The 16,955-nt window shown below is 40.9% G+C and overlaps 1 protein-coding gene across 9 annotated transcripts in view; it reads left to right on the plus strand.

Moving 5' to 3' along the window:
- Positions 1–16,955, plus strand: part of LOC140713820 (adenylate cyclase type 2-like) — a 500,552-nt gene that overhangs the window by 241,490 nt on the left and 242,107 nt on the right. For all 9 annotated transcript variants that reach the window (XM_073024378.1, XM_073024374.1, XM_073024382.1 and 6 more), the window contains one exon: positions 11,861–12,022. In XM_073024378.1, the coding sequence (XP_072880479.1) occupies positions 11,861–12,022 (162 nt within the window). The remainder of the gene's footprint in view (positions 1–11,860; positions 12,023–16,955) is intronic.

Below are 16,955 nucleotides of genomic sequence, written 5' to 3' on the forward strand. Positions count from 1 at the left end.
CAGACTTTCACTCAATCCCCTTTGCATTAAAGACCAAGAAAGCACTTGATGCCTTAAGTATTCCTGCACCTGCATTTTCAATTTCCTTTTCAGTATTGGAAATGTTTGTGACTGAGTGGAAAATGGAGATAGGAGGACAGGAAGCAAATGCACAAGTGCCCAAGGGAAAAATGCAGAAAGATCAAATGAACCATTTCCTGGCTATAAAGTACACCAGAGGATAAGTGAAGTGTGACCTTTTCTATCAGCCTTTTAAGTAATTTCCTGGACAGTATGTCAGAAGTAGTTAAAAGAAACAATTTTGCACAATGGCTTTGTAATCATGTTAACCTTTTTGGTTTAAGTCAAGTTAAGTTGTCATTGGTGAGGACAACAAAATTGCAGTACTTCTCCATTCAGTGCAAAAACAGCATAAAAACACAATGACAACATTTAAAATAATGCCTGAGTTATTTAGAGCGACATCTAAGTTACACCTGAATTGAAAATGAACCACTCTAAGATTGGGCATTGTTCAGTTGCTTGACAACCCTGGGGAAGAAAGCTACTTTTCGATCTGGATGTCTATGTAGAGATGTTTCTGTATCTCCTGCTGGATGGTTGGAGATTTACAAGTGATTATTGGGGTGGGATGAGTCCATCATGATTTTGTGAGCCCAGCATAGACACCATGAATTGTAGATGGTTTCCATATCTGACAGCTGTGTCCCAGTGATGTTCTGTGCAGCCCTGATCACTCATTGCAGAGCTTTTTGGTCAATTTTGTTGCAGCTAGTGTATGATACTGTCTTGCATCAGGTCCATATGCTCTCAAATATATATTGATAAAAGTTTCGTAACTGTTATTACATACCGTGATGTACAACATTGGCGATCATTGACTTTCTATAGCCATGATTGATCTTGGCAAAGTTTTTCCTGAAGAATTGGCTTGCCTTTGTCTTCTTCTGAGCAGTGTCCTTACACAACGGCTGACCTCAGACACTACCCACACTTTTCAGAGACTGTCTGTCTGGCTTCAACGGTCGCACGCTCAGGACTTGTGATGATGCATCAGCCGCTCAAACGACCATCCACCACCTGCTCCTATGGCTTCATGTGACCCTGATTGGGGGGCTGAGCAGGTGCTACACCCTGCCCGAGGGTGAGCTGCAGGCTAGTGGAGGGAAGGAGCACCTTGCATTTCCTTTGGCGGAGACGCATCTCCACCCTGCCACCCAGATAAAGTTCAAGTCCTGAAGAAGGGATCTTAGCCCGAAACACCGCCTATCTATTTATTTCCATACATGCTGCCTGACGTGACGAGTTCCTCCAGTATTTTGCGTGTGTTGCTAAAGGATTACCAGCAGCTTTTGGGGCAGATTTGCTCCCTTTAAACCCCTAAGGTAGTATAGGTGATGTCGTACCTTCCCTACTATCAGGGAGGTGTTGGTGGTCTAAGAGAGCTCCTCTGTGATGTTCTCTCCCAAGAACTTAAAGCTGGAGACCCTTTCCACTGCTCCACCATTTATGAGTAGTGGAGCCTATTCATACCTTCTTGATGTCCTGAAATAAATTTGAACATGGGACCAGTCATCCCCCTGCCCCTCATAAAATATTTGCTTCTTAAATACTATTGAAATCTGTGGTGGAAATGAAAAAGTAAATTGAGAAGCAAAAGGAATAGATCATTTTAGCTTTGAAAAGAACCTGACTTTCATTGTAACTCAGTTATGGAATGTGTTATATACAGAGGCTTTACACACCTACTGCTGTGGTGAGTGCAGTAAGACCAAGGAATTGATTGTGGACTTCAGGAAGGGGAAGATGAGGTAACACACACTAATTCTTATCAAGGGATCAGCAATGAAAACGCTGGGTCATTTCAAGTTCCTGGGTGTCAGTGTCTCTGAAGATCTACCCTGGGCCCAACATATTGATGCAATTACAGCAAGAGCGGCTACGTTTCATAAGCAGTTTGAGGAGACTTGATATGTTACTAAAGACTCTTGCAAATTTCTATAGATGACCCATGGAGAGCATTCTAACTGGTTGCGTCACTGTCCGATTGGGAGGGGCCAATGCACAGGGTGGGAAAAAGCTGCAGCAGGTTACAGACTCAGCCAGCTCCATCATGGGCACCAGCTTCCCAGCATCCAGGGCATCTTCCAAAGGCGTTGCCTCAAAACGGCAGAATAATCCATCATTAATGACCACAACCCCCCATCACCCAGGACATGCCCTCTTCTCATTGCTACTCTCAAGGAGGAGGTACAGGAGCCTGAAGATACACACTCAATGTTTTAGCAATAACTTCATTCCCTCTGCCATCAGATTTCTGAATGAACAATGAACATGTCTACACTACCTCACTATTTTTTCTTTCTTTTTTTTGCTCTCATTTTGCACTACTTGTTTAATTTATTTTTTAATCATATATTTCTTATTGTAATTGATAGTGTTTTTATTACTATGTATCGCAATGTACCGCTCCCACAAAACAATAAATTTCATGATATACGCCAGAGATATTAAGCCTAATTCTGATTCTGCCATGATTCCTTGTGAGCTGACTTGAGAACCCAAGAAAATATGTGAGCTATGTCTTACACATGGGCCTGGAATTTTCAGTCCTGGACCTTGGCAAATCAATGTCACTGCGTCACCACCTTGGAGATAACAGGTGGTTATCTGTTATGATTACACCAAAGCAAGAATTGAAATCATGAAGACCACAACTCACTGGATTCCTTCAAGCGTTTTTGGAGATCCCTGTCCAAATTCTGGGTAGTCTTGCCTACTGGGATTGTTTGCCCTATTAAATGTAGCAATAACATTTACTCACAATTCTGTTCATATGTATAATGAGGAAGTTGTCACTCGTACCCATCATATGACCTCAGCATTCAATGATGGCCATCGCCAAGGATGGCTTCTCTCTCAGCACTCTAACCACAAACGTTAACGTGGGACCTCACAACCAAGAAGTTCCCAAGGTGACACATCTGAGCTATCCCCAATCCATCCTTAGATTGCGTTGGTTCTTAATGCCAACGGTGCATTTCACCGCCGTTAACATGTGATAAAGAAGTAAATCTGAATCTGAAACCCCACCACCGAGAAAAATGTCTTCTGTTTCAAAAATCAACGCACAGGTAGAAAAGCCTGTGCACTCGCTTCACAGGCTGAGCCTGCATTTAATTTCCCGACCCTAAATACCACCGAGAAAGTGGTGATGAGCTGCTTTCTTGATCCACTGCAGTCTTTGAGGTGTATGTTTACCCTGTTAGGAAGGGAGATCCAGGATTTACTTATCCCTGCATAAAAACTTACAGGATTATTCCAAGGGCTTCTTGAGATTGTGACATTATAAACAGCATTTGCCATCATAATGTTTCTGGCCTTGTGCACATACATTACTTAAAAGATAAACTTCACACATACATCTGTACATTACCCTACGTTATTTTGTGCTCCATTTTCCCAAAGCCAAACTCATCAGCCATCCAAACATTGACTCCAACCTGGCAACTTGTATGCAGTCAGTCGGAAAGTTTAGTTAAACCGAACGGAAACTCACCAATATGCAATGGCACGAAGTATTCACTAGTATGATGCCCATTATTGACAGCTTCAAAGCAGAATGCTTTGTGGAATACTTTTCCTACAGTTGTAGCTAGTACGATACTGTCCCCATTCAGTGGTACAGTGAGGGATTTATTTATTTAGAGATACAGCACACAACAGGCCCTTCCAGCCCAGCAACCCACCTATCTAATACTAGCCTAATCACAAAACAATTTACAACAACCAATTAACCGGTATATCTTTGGACTGTGAGAAGAAACCAGAGAACATGGAGGAAACCCACACCGTCACAGGAAGTTTGTGCAAATTTCATACAGAGGACACCAGAATTGAACTTTGAACTCCGAAGCCCTGAGGTGTAATAGTGTTGCGCTAACTGCTGTGCTACTATGATGACCATGGGCAGGTTTGGATTTGGATTGTCCAGCTGAAAGCTGTGCTATTATACCTGGGATTGAGAACCCTACCACGTCGTGACAGGAAAGCTGCGCTCCTGACTGTGTGGAAAGTGCAATGAGGCCTATACACCTTACCATTTCTCATTTGCTAACAGAAAATCTAGATATTGCAAAAAGCATTTCGGTTTGCATTCGTGACTGCTATTTTACCGCAATCCTTCCAGAACAGAACTGAGTGATGTGTGCATTTTACCCCTCACAAACGTTTCCAGCCCTCTTTCGTATTTACTCTCACAAGAAACATGTACATCTAGAGTCATAGAAAAGTACATCGCAGAAACAGGCCCTTCAGCCCATCTAGTCTGTGTCAAACCATTTAAACTGCCTATTCCCATTTACCTGCTCCCCGATCATAGCCCTCCATACATCTGCCATCCATGTACCTATTCAATCTTCTTTAAAACACTGAAATCGAGCTCGCATGCACCATTTACGCAGGCAGCTCGTTCCACATTCTCATCCACCTTTCCTACGATACTTCCTGCACTGAAATATATGCAGCTCAAGACACTAGTTGCACCATGTTCAACCTTTTGATTCTTGACTTTGTCTGAGATCTGAACAACATCTCTCTCCACAACTTCTCCACTATCTATTCTGGCACTCTGGTTCCCATGTCGCTGCAATTCTAGTTTAAACTCCCCCACCATGTAACACTAGCAAGCCTAACGGCTGGGAGATTAGTCCCCTTCCAGTTCAGGTGCAAACCATCTCTTCTATACAGGTCCCAGTTTCTCTGGAAGAGGGCTCAATGATCCAAAAATCTGATGCCCTCTCTCCTAATCCAACTCCTTAGCCACGTGTTAAACTGTACGATCTTCCTATTTCTGGCCTCCCCAGTTGAATCTGTTCAGTCCTCCCAGTGGCTTTACCTAAGATTTTACTTGGTTGTATGAGGTGCAATGACATTGGGTTCCCTTCCTCGAACAAGAGAAAATCTGCAGATGCTGGAAATCTGAGCAACACACACAAAATGCTGGAGGAATCAGCAGACCAGGCAGCATCTAAGGAAAAGAGTACAGTTGACGTCTTGGCCCGAAATGTCAATTATACTCTTTTCAATAGATGCTGCCTGGCCTGCTGAGTTCCTCCAGCATTTTGTGTGTGTAGCTCGGGTTCCCTTCCTTTCTGGAGTGCTCTTCATTTAGAAAGTTTGGGTCCATGTACATGGTGAATGAAGAAGTCTGTTATACTTCATTGAAGTATCATTGCCATTGAGATCGTCGTCATTAAAGGCCCTTGTCATCTAAGACATGCCATCTTCTCACAAAAACCATCAGGGAGGAGTTCCAGGAGCCTGAAAACCCACAAACAATGCTTCAGGGACAGTTTCTAGTCCCTTCACTATCAGATTTTGGTATGGTCCATGAACACTGCGTCACTGTTCTGTTTTTAGCATTATTTATCTATCTATCCATCTGTATCTATCTATATCTGTCTATCTATCCATATCTATCCATCTATCTATCTATCTATATCTATCTATCTATCTATTTATTTATTTATTGTGACTTATATTAATTTGTTATGTCTTGTATGGTACCACTGCCATGAAACAACACATTTCATGACATAGGTCATTAAATAAAAAACCTGATTGTGATTCTGATTCTAGTGCGTCCTGTGATTCTGCAGTGATAAGGCAGAGGAAGAGTAGGGTATTGGGTATCAAATGTTATGCAAGAAGTGGCTTGCAGACATGCAAGGTAGGATGGATGTGGAAGGGTGATCCTCAGTCTCGCCCCTGACACTGGAAAGGTCACTGCCAGCTGTTGGTTCTGCTATTCATTGTCCTACAAGTCACAGGGGAAGTTTCATATCATGGTGGCCATGCTATGTTGGCACTGGAATTTGTACACCCTCTGGCGTGTTGGTTCATGATCGCAAATGATGCATTTCACTGTACATGTAACAAATGAATTTGAATCCTGAATCTTGTTGCAAGATTGCCAAGGGACAGAGCATATGCCTCCTCCACCCAAGCTTGCATCCTATGATATGTAAGGATTTTTCCAAGCAGCATCTTATATGTACTTGGCTGTTTCTCGTGAAGGATCCCAGTCTGTCTCAGCTACTACTCAAAAGGATATAACTATAATGTAAAAAACCTCTCTGTGGCTTATTGTCAAAATTTAAACTAAACACTTCCAAATAAAATAAATATATAGAAGTAAAGAACACCCTTATGGCCTTGTGCTTGTACATACTTAAACTGGAAAGAAAGGAGATTAAAGTAACTTTATGCCAAAATACATCCAACTGGAAAATAAAAGGATGCCTTTTGGGTGGCACGATGCAACACGAGTAGGCCTGCTGATTCACGGCTTCTGTGATCCTAGTTTGATCCTTGCCTCAGGCACTGTCTGTGTGAAGTTTGCACAGGGGCTCCATTCTCTCCTGCATGTCGCTGGTATTGATTATTTCTGGTGTGTAGGTAGGCCTCCGTTAGACTCGATAGACCATGGATTTGCGCCTTGGAAAGTTTCCAGGGCGCAAGCCTGGGCAAAGTTTTTTTTGTGGAAGACCGGTAGTTGCCCAAGCTGCAAGTCTCCCCTCTCCACGCCACTGATGTTGTCCAAGGGAAGGGCATTAGTTCTGGTGTGTACATGATGGGTATATCCCAGGAGAACAGAGAACATAGAACATAAAAGTACAGGCCCTTTGACCCACGATGTTGTGCTGAACTTTCAACCTAATTCAAGATCAATCTAGTACTTCCCTCCCACATAGTCTTCCATTTTTCTTTCACCCTTGTGTCAATCTTAGATGATCTTAAATGTCACTGCCTGTACCCCGGCTGTGCGTTCCACTGACCATTCTCTGTGAAAGAAAAGATTCAAAGTATGTAGGAAGTATACAACCCTGAGATTCTCCTTCCCCACAGACAGCCCCAAAACAAAGAAAAACAAATAAAAAAACAAAAAACCATAGAACCTGTTCAAAAAAATGCATCAACCCCACCCCCCCACACACAAAAAAAAACAAATCGCACAAAAGGCAACAAAAAAAAACAAGTGGAAAAGACAGAATATAAAACACAAAATTGAAAGAGTCCAGCCACATTCAGATCAGCTCAGTTCATTACCTGTAGGCTACCCCAATCAAAATTGCCCAAAATAACAAACAGAAGCAATAAGCACATCATAAGGAAGCCCACCTTTGACATCCGTCCTATACTTCCCTCCAAGGAGAGTTGATAGGAGCGTGGGGAGAATAAAACAGGAAAAACTGTATAATTCATTTAAATTGTCAGCATGGACTCAGTGGTAAAAGGGTCTGTTTCCAAGCAATCGAACTCTAAATGAAGATGAGTTAATAAACGATGGAGATAGGAACTACAATACATACATAAAGTGTTGATGTCACACCTGCATTCCTTTCTTACACATCAGAATCAGAATCAGGTTTAATATCACCAGCATGTCACAAAATTTTGTTAACTTTGCAGCAACAGTAAAATTCAATACATAATAATAGTGATGAAACTAAATTACCATATGAATATATATATATATATAATATATTATATTAAATAGTTAAATAAGTAGTGCATAAAAAGAAATAAAAATGTAATGAGGTAGTGTTCATGGGTTCAATGCCCATTCAGAAATCGGATGGCAGAGGGGAAGAAGCTCTTCCTGAATCACTGAGTGTGTGCCTCCAGGCTCCTGTACCTTCCTCCTGATGGCAGCAATGAGAAGAGGGCATGTCCGTATTGATGGGGGCCTTTAATGATGGACGCTGTCTTTTTAAGGTACCTCTCCCTGACGATGTCCTGGATACTACAGAGGCTAGTGCCCATGATGGAGCTGACTGATTTTGCAACTCTCTGCAGCTTACTTCGATCCCCCATACCAGACAGTGATGCAGCCAGTTAGAATGCTTTCCACAGTACATCTGTAGAAATTTTCGAAAGTTTTTGATGACATACCAAATCTCCTCAAACTCCTAATGAAATGTAGTCACTGTCTTGCCTTCTTTATAGTTGCATCAATATGTTGGATCTAGGTTAGGTCATCAGAGATATTTGACAGCCAGGAATATGAAAATGGTCACTCTTTCCACTTTGGATCCTTCTATGAGGACTGGTGTGTGTTCCCTTGTCTTACCTTTTCTGAAGTTCACAAGCAGCTCTTTTGTCTTACTGATGTTGAGTGTGAGCTTTGTTACTGTGACACCACTCAACTAACTGGTGTATCTCGCTCCCATACACCCTCTCTTCACCAACAATAGTTGTATCATCAGCAAGTTTGAGCTGTGCCTGGCCACACAGTCGTGGGTATGGAGACAGTCGAGCAGGGGGATAAGCACGCATCTTTGAGGTGCACTAGTGTTGATCGTCAGTGAGATGGAGGTATTACTTTCAATCTGTACAGATGGTGGTCTTCCGGTTAGGAAGAAAAGGATCCAGTTGCAGAGGAAGGTAAAGAGGCCCAGCGTTCTGGAGCTTTTTGATCAGAACTGTAAGAACGATGGTGTTAAATGCTGAGCTGTAGTCAATGAATAGTATCCTGACACAGGTACTTGTATTGCCCAGGTGATCCAAGGCCAATGAGATCGCGTCTACCGTAGACCTATTGTGGTGATAGGCAAATTGCTGTGGGTCCAGGTCCTTGCTGAGGCAGGAGTTGATTCTAACCATGACCAACCACTCAAAAAGCACTTCATCACCATGGATGTGAGTGATACTGTGCTCTTTGTAAATCTGACCGAGCCAGTAATCACCACACCATTCAGGCACGTTGCAATGAATATTGTTGGCCCATTGGAGAAGAGCAACTCAAGGTGCCATTACAGGCCAGTGGTGTGTGGCTATGCAACCCAGTTACCTGAGGCATTCCCTCTTCCCTCTGTTACCACACCAAGGGTAATCAGTGCCCTTGTCCAACTCTTTTCTCATGTGCATATTGGTTGCTGATGCACACTTTTGCCCTAAGGTGACCCCAGCCATTTTTCTTTGGTAAAATTAAAGCTCCTAACCCATGTATTAACATATGGTTAAAAAGAGGGAATCAAATTGTATTGATATTCATTACTTTGAATCTGCAGAGATCAAATCTTTATGCATCTAAACAGAAGGTGTACACCAACATATCGTGGTAGAATGAAAGAGATTAAGCTGAAATCATAGCTCCTTAACTTAATCAGTTGAATCTGCTGATCAGATTAATGTCATGAACATTTAAGTTTCCTAATAAAGTCAGCCAATATATCCAACATATAACTCATTTTTGAAAATCACAAGTTTATTGACGCTTTGGCAGTCATATAAAACTGTTTATAATACCAATTTATGATTGTGTTAAAGCAATGCAAGACATGGCTCATACAGAACCAATTATTAACGATCCTGTTAGGGGTCCATAAGCAATTCAGTTACCTTAATAGGTATTTGGGATATGGCAAAATCATAAAATAGTCAAATATGGTAAATAAATTCACTAACAGAGGGACTACAGAATTCATTATCATTTAAATAATAAAAACATATATTTTATATTATATCACTGACAATTAAATGTTCTGTTTATGAATATTTGTACCTCTGTTTAATGAGAAATATAAATATTACATTATCTGTATTCCAAGAAGCATATCTGAAGTCTTGGTTGTTATCTAAACAGAAATGTGTTTATTATAATTAGTTCTTGTATAAAGTACATAGGTTGTGTGCAGATTCTTAGAGCACAGAGCGCTTCCTGAGAACTGAGGAGTTCGGATGTCTTTGTATTTAAAATAAGGTGCAGTACTGTGGAGAACGTTGGCAGATTGGACCTTCGCTCAATCCAAAGGACTGCTTTTGTTTAATCATTCGCAATACTCTCTTTCGTTTAGCCATGCAACCTAGGAGGCCAGTTGGCCCATCTGAGCTCCGTGGTAGCATAGTGGTTAGCACAACGCTATTACAGCTCAGGGCGTCGGAGTTCGAATTTGAATTCTGACATTACCTGTAAGGAGTCTGTACTTCCTCCCCATGGAATGCATTGGTTTTCACTGCATGGTACCATTCATCCATCAGGCTCTTGAACCAAAGGGGGTAACTTCACTCAACTTCACTTGCCCCATCCTTGAAATGTACCCATAACCTATGGACTACTTTTCAAGGACTCTTTATCTTATGCTCTCAATATTTATTGCTTATTTATTTATTATTAATTCTTTCTCTTTGTATTGCATAGTTTGTTGTCTTTTGCACACTAATCTTATACCCAACGTGGTGCGGTCTTTCATTGATTTGGTTATTATTCTGCGGATTTATTGAGTACGCCTGCAAGAAAATGAATCTCTAGGTGGTGACATATACGTACTTTGATAATAAATTTACTTTGAACTTTCCTCCCACAGTTCAAAAATATACTGGCAGGTTAAATGTTATGGTAAAATTATCCTGTAATTAAGCTAGGTTTAAATTCGGGGTTGCCAAGTGGCGCAGCTTGTAGAGCTGGAAGGGCCCATCCTGCACTGTATCTCAATCAATCAATCAATCAATATATACACATACACACACACATACATATATAAACTCCAGTCAGCTCTCAGAGCATCTATTGTCTGGCCCTATTGACCTTGAACCGACTAGGCCATTTTGGATTGAAGTTAGAAGTCTACCACATTGCAGCAAGTTTAGATAAGATCAGCAGATTTCCATCCCTAAAGAGAATCATCTGATTTTTAAGTGCAACCCAATAGCTTTATAGCCATTATTATTGATACTCACTTTCATTCCAGAATGATTTAATTATGTTTTTGTTCCCCACACACTGGACGAGAATTGAACACGTACCTGTGGATTGTTTGCTGAGACCTGAAGGATCACTGGTCCAGCACAGTAACCACAGTGCAAGTGTTCACCCTTAATCAGATCTTGTAATAACCGGCATCTTTATGATGGGAAGACTGATGATTCAAGGTTCAAAGTTCAAAGCAAATTTATTATCAAATTATATACATGTCACCATATACAACCCTGAGGTTCATTGTCTTGTGAGCATACTCAATAAATCCATAGAATAATAATCACAATAAAATTAATTAAAGACTTTGCCAACATGGGCATTCATCAGTGTGCAAAAGACCACAAATTGTGCAAACGCAAAAGAAAGAAGTAATAATAATAAATAAATAAACAATAAATATCGAGAACATGAGATGAAGAGTCCTTGAAGGTGAGTCTATGGGTTGTGGGTACATTTCATGGATGGGGCAAGTGAAGTTATCCCCTTTGGTTCAAGAGCCTGATGGTTGAAGGGTAATAACTGTTCCTGAACTGGTAGTATAAGTTCTGAGGCTCCTGTACCTTCTTCCTGATGGCAGCAGTGAGAAGAGAACATGTTCTGGGTGGTGGTGGTCCCTGATGATGGATGCTGCTTTCCTGCGACAGTGTTTCGTGTAAACTTTCTCCATTGTTGGGAGGGCTTTACCTGTGATGGACTGGGCGTATCCACTACTTTTCGTAGGATTTTCCGTACGAGGGCATTGGTGTTTCCATACTAGGCTGTGATGCAGCTGGTCAATATTCTCTCCACCACACATCTATAGAAGTTTGTCAAAGTCCTAGACAAATCATGCTGAATCTTCTGAATCAGATGGTCTACTCAAATTCTTCAGTACACAAGTATAAAGGAGAACAAAATGATTGTTATCAAAAACACAATAAGCATAAAGAATACAATAAAAAACACAATCGATAAAAATATAAAAGCAATTCTATAAAACACAATATGCAAGTAACTGATATAGATGTAAAACATTACATGCATTACATCTCTAAAACTTTGTTTCAATGTTTTAGCAGTGTAGTTAATTTTATACTGTATATATTGTTCTGTTTCCAGGTATCCTTCTTCTTATTCATTATTTTTGTGGTCTACACGATGCTGCCCTTCCGTATGCGAGATGCTGTAGTGGCCAGTGTGTTGACATCTTCCTCCCATACCATTGTGCTGAGTGTCTGCCTCTCAGCCACGTCAGTCATAAAGGAACATTTGGTCTGGCAGGTGAGTACTCAGTAGGATAATTGCAAAGGTTAGAGCACAAGAAACATACAAGCACTTCCAAGCTGACATTAGAATTTTTTTTTAAAGTACTGAGCAAAAAGAAGAACCTGGCAGCAACATATGTAATAGTAGCTGTGCTTTGTGAATAATACATCCGTCTGGAAAACCCAAACTGCTCTTTGTCTGCTTTAGAAAGAAAACACAGCATTTTTGAAAAAGCACTTTCAGTGCAAGAGAAACTATTCAAGATTGTTTAATGACATTTCCTGTATACAAGTGTAAGGAGCATGAAATAATTGTTACCTCAGATCCGATGCAACACAAAAAAAGGATAAAGAATGCAATAATAATAGTAATAAAACACAATAAATATAAATACATAAGGTAGCTTATATGCATAGGTTGATTGTATATCGATAAAATGACATTAGGCTGCACATAAGGTGACTGACAGGAAATGATGAAGCAGTGGTGGAGCTGGTGGGTGGAGGTGTTGATCAGTCTTACTACACGGGGAAAGTAACTGCTTTTGAGTCTGGCGGTCCTCGCATGGATGCCACGTAGACTCCTCCCTGGTGGGAGTGGGACAAACAGTCCATGAGCAGGTTCTGCGTAGCTCCATGGTGTTACTGGCCCTTCCCTGGGACCATCCTGTATGTATATCTTTGATGATGTGTTGGGCAGTTTTGACTACCCATTGTAGTCTTCCTGTCCTCTGAGGTGCAGTTTCCAGACCAAGCAAATACTCAGCTTATTAGGACGCTCTCTATTGCGCATCTGTAGAATGACATGAATATGGATGTGCATAATTCATGAATAATTATGCAATCCTCTCATTTTATTCTCCATACATTCCTATCAGCTCTCCTTGGAAGAAATTGTAGGGGGGAAGCCAGACGTGGGATTTTTTTTTGACACGAGGAGTGTTAAGTGAAGGGAACGCACTGACAGGGGTAGTGGTAGAGGTGCGCTACGGTGTTCGCAGGTAGGTCTGGACCCAGGTGCGAAGATACAGCAGACCGTGCCACAGTGAGCATCAGTGACGACTCGACCCAGGAGAGGAGGAATGGCAGATGCCCTGTAAAGAGACGGAAACAAGAGGTTAGACATACCAAGAGAGCATCAGAGAGATGACCAAGCGACACTGCAAGATAAATCATTCTCCCCAAACACTCATGTACTCTGCCCAGCACTAAACGAGAGTTATCAATGCTGGAAACCTGTGCCAGTCACAGTTAACGACAAAATTAAACTGAAAGCACAAGGGCTTAATGGCTCTAAGATAACAATTAGAACATGCAGGTGCTAGAGAAACTCAGAAACCCAATGCTCTACGGTATGCCTCAGAGACCCACAGGCCTCGTGACATGATGGATGCATTAGGGGTATTTAAGAGACTGTTAGATAGGCATATAGATGAAAGAAAAGTGGAGTGGTATGAAGAACTATTGGTCTTGCAGAACATTGTGGGCTGAAGGGCCTGCACTGTGTTGTACAGTTCTGTGTTCTCTTGGATTCCACCCGTCATGTAACACCAGGGTCAATCAATATACCAACACACATGCCAGTGACATGTGGGGGGAAACGGAGCACTGAAGGAAATGCACTCAGTCACAGAGACAACGCGTGACCTTCAACATCACGCAAACAGTGCCAGAGGTCAGGATCAAACGAAAAGCTCCCAACTTGTGAAACAGCAGGTCAACTGGCTCTTGCATCATGCCACGCAAGAGGCAGCCATTTTTGGATGTGTAGAAGTTGCATCAAGTGTATCATGATTTATGACTTGTAACTTCTTTATTCATAAACTGTTTGGATTCTAAGGTCTAACATTCTTATCAAAGAATAAATGATGAGCAGTGGTTTTAACATATTTCAACCTTTCTTAACTTGCCAGAATTCAGATGATGTATTGCTTGAGGTTTATTTAAATTTATAATGGGCCACAAGTCACCTATAATCGAAGGTTTACTGATCTAGCCTTAATTACCTTTCTGGGTAACTCGGAAGGGTGACAGTCAAAATGATATTAATATATGGTAAAGAGATTCGTCAGTTTACTGCAGAAGTAAAGACAAAATCCAATTCTTACCGCTATCAGCATTTTTCAAGATCAAATGAGCTTTTTAATTGTATGGTAAAAAGCTGCCACAGTAATACGTAGATATTATTCCAATGTGTAGAAAAAGTCAAATTGTATTGTCTTTTCTGTAATTCTCAGACATCTGATCCTCTGGTTGAAAGCTTTACTGGTGATACATATAAATTAATAATGGCTGTCTCTAAGCAGTTTATATTTGAATAACTTTGTTAATTTGATCTATAAATTTGATAAAATAAGAACCCTGTTACCAGTCCCTGGAAGTACCAGATGGTCTATTGAAATTGATTTAACTGGTTAACATACATCTGATGAACGCCTTTGTCTCTGTTTGTGACATTCTGGAGTCAGAGGTGCGGAATAGTCTTCGACTGTTTTTTAAAAGAATCGTTGATAACTTGCTGTTAGAACCTGCTGTATTGACATTTGACTGTGATGCATTGGAGTTTTATTCTGGTGTTATTCCAGATTTTTAGCAGGATGTATTGAGTGCTAATTTATTAATATTGGCTTATAAATGATTGTTAAAGATAATATTTTAAAAAATTCTCCTTCTGGTACGACCACACATTATCTGAGTATCTATAAAGTTGCACTAATTGAGAGCAGCAGATTCATTCCCTTTGATGAAAGTAGCATTTTAGGCAGCATTTTATTTTCTGTCTGACAAAACTTCTATTATGTATTCAGACTGAGCAGAAAGTGGAGGAGGTGACTGGGTTAAAAAGATAATGTTGAATATGCTTGTTAGGTAGCACAAGCCTGAAGACACACAATCAATGTTTTAGGGACAGCCCCTTCCCCTCCGCCATCAGAGTTCTGAATGGAAAATTAACTAACCCACCATCACTACCTCACTATATTTTGCTCTCGTTTGCACTACTTATTAAATTTACTTTTTAAAAAATATGTATTTCTTATTGTAATTTATAATATTTTTATGCTACCTTAAAACAACAAATTTCATGACATATGTCAGTGATATTAATCCTGATTCTGATTCCAATTTTTTATTCTGATATAGTTATCCAAAATATAGACATGGCTGGAATGTTGTAAGCTGATTTTATCAGGGGAAAATCCAGAAGCTTGGGAGCAATTTATTTTGTAAAGTCTGCCTTGATAATTAATGTCTCAAACAGTTCTCGTTTTCAGCACTGCAACATCTGTAGTTTAAAGTCTCTTGTTTCCATGGGGAGAAATTATTTTGCAGAAGAAAATATGTGCTGATACCTCAATGGCAAACTAGCCCATGTCAAAGAAGTGGAATGGAGAAGGGATGTCCTCTGTGTCTGTGTTCAAAGATAAACCTCAGACACACCTTGAAGGATGGCTACAAAAGTTAACGGGTCGAACTGTGAAGGAAATAAATGCACTGCTGGAAGCCATTTAACGACCTCACGTGTTCGGGGTCAGTGAATATCACGTTGCATCTCCCAACAAGTGCTTATCTACAGTCACAGATTGCTCTGTGCCCATCACTCCTATCACTTACTGAAAATAATCACTACCAATCAAAACTTGAAATTGGTGCTACCAGCATTGCTCGGCATGCTTGTTCAAGTTTGGATATGTCACACCAGTCCAGACATCTATCTTCCCGTAGATGGGAAGATTGCTGAAGTTGTACGGTAGATAGGGGTACAATTGTCACATTTAAGAGAAGTTTGGATAGGTACATGGATGAGAAGGATATGGAGGTCTGTGGTTCTTGAGCAGATTAGACCAAAGGCAAGGTTGGCCCAGACTAGACTGACCAAAGGGCTTGTTTCTATGCTTGTGGGGCTCTATGATTATCAGTGATAGAGGCAGTGGCTACATGAAACTTTGACAGACTTCCACAGATGCTCATTGGACACCATCCTAACTGGTTGAATAATGGCCTGGAATAGAAACACAGGGCCAGAAAAGTCTTCAGAAAGTAGTGGATACAGCCCAGTCTATCATAGGAAAAGCTCTCCCCACTATTGAGCACATTCAAGAGTGCTGCCACAAGAAAGCAGCATTCATCATCAGGACCATGACCATCCAGGTCATGGTCTTTCCTTGCTATTGCTGGTGAGGAGCCTTAGGTCCCACACTACCAGATTCAGGAACAATAATTACCCTTCAACCACCAGGCTCTTGATCCAGCATGAATAACTTCACTCACCTCAACGCTGAACTGACTCCACGACCAATTTATTCACTTTCAAGGGCTCTATAACTTATTACTTTTTTATTTGCACCATTTTGCACATTGATTGTTTGTCAGTCTTTGTTTGTGTATCGTTTTCCATAAATTCTGTTGTATTTCTTTCTTCAGGGTTGTATATGGTGACGTATACGAAGGCTGATAACGAACTTACTTTGAGTTTGAATCTGCTTTTGTCAGTTCGTGTGGCAGCATTTGAATTCATGCTGTTCACATGTCGCGTGTTGGGCAGCCCGTGGTCTATTCACAGCCTATGCCATGTCTACTTCTACACTGGGACGGCAGCCTTCCACCAGCCGTACCGCTGCACTGGTAGAAGCAGATGGGCAAAAGCAGGCAAAGGGGATTACACACGCTGATTAGCCTTGAAATACTTGTTATCATGAATTGATATACTCCCATTCTCATATTCTCACCAAACATATAAGGAGGCATTCAGCTCATTGAGTCAATACCGGATTTCACTGCAATTCCACCTATCACATTCCCTATCATGCATACTCCCTCATATCCCCATCACTTCTGCATCCCCAGTTCTCCTATGAACCAATCAGGCTAATTATACAATTGCCAATTAACCTATCGACCAGCATATCGTTGAAATGCAAGAAGAAACTGGAACATCCAGGAGAAACTGG

Source organism: Hemitrygon akajei, chromosome 20 (genome assembly GCF_048418815.1).
Source record: "Hemitrygon akajei chromosome 20, sHemAka1.3, whole genome shotgun sequence".
Taxonomy (NCBI): Eukaryota; Metazoa; Chordata; class Chondrichthyes; order Myliobatiformes; family Dasyatidae; genus Hemitrygon; species Hemitrygon akajei.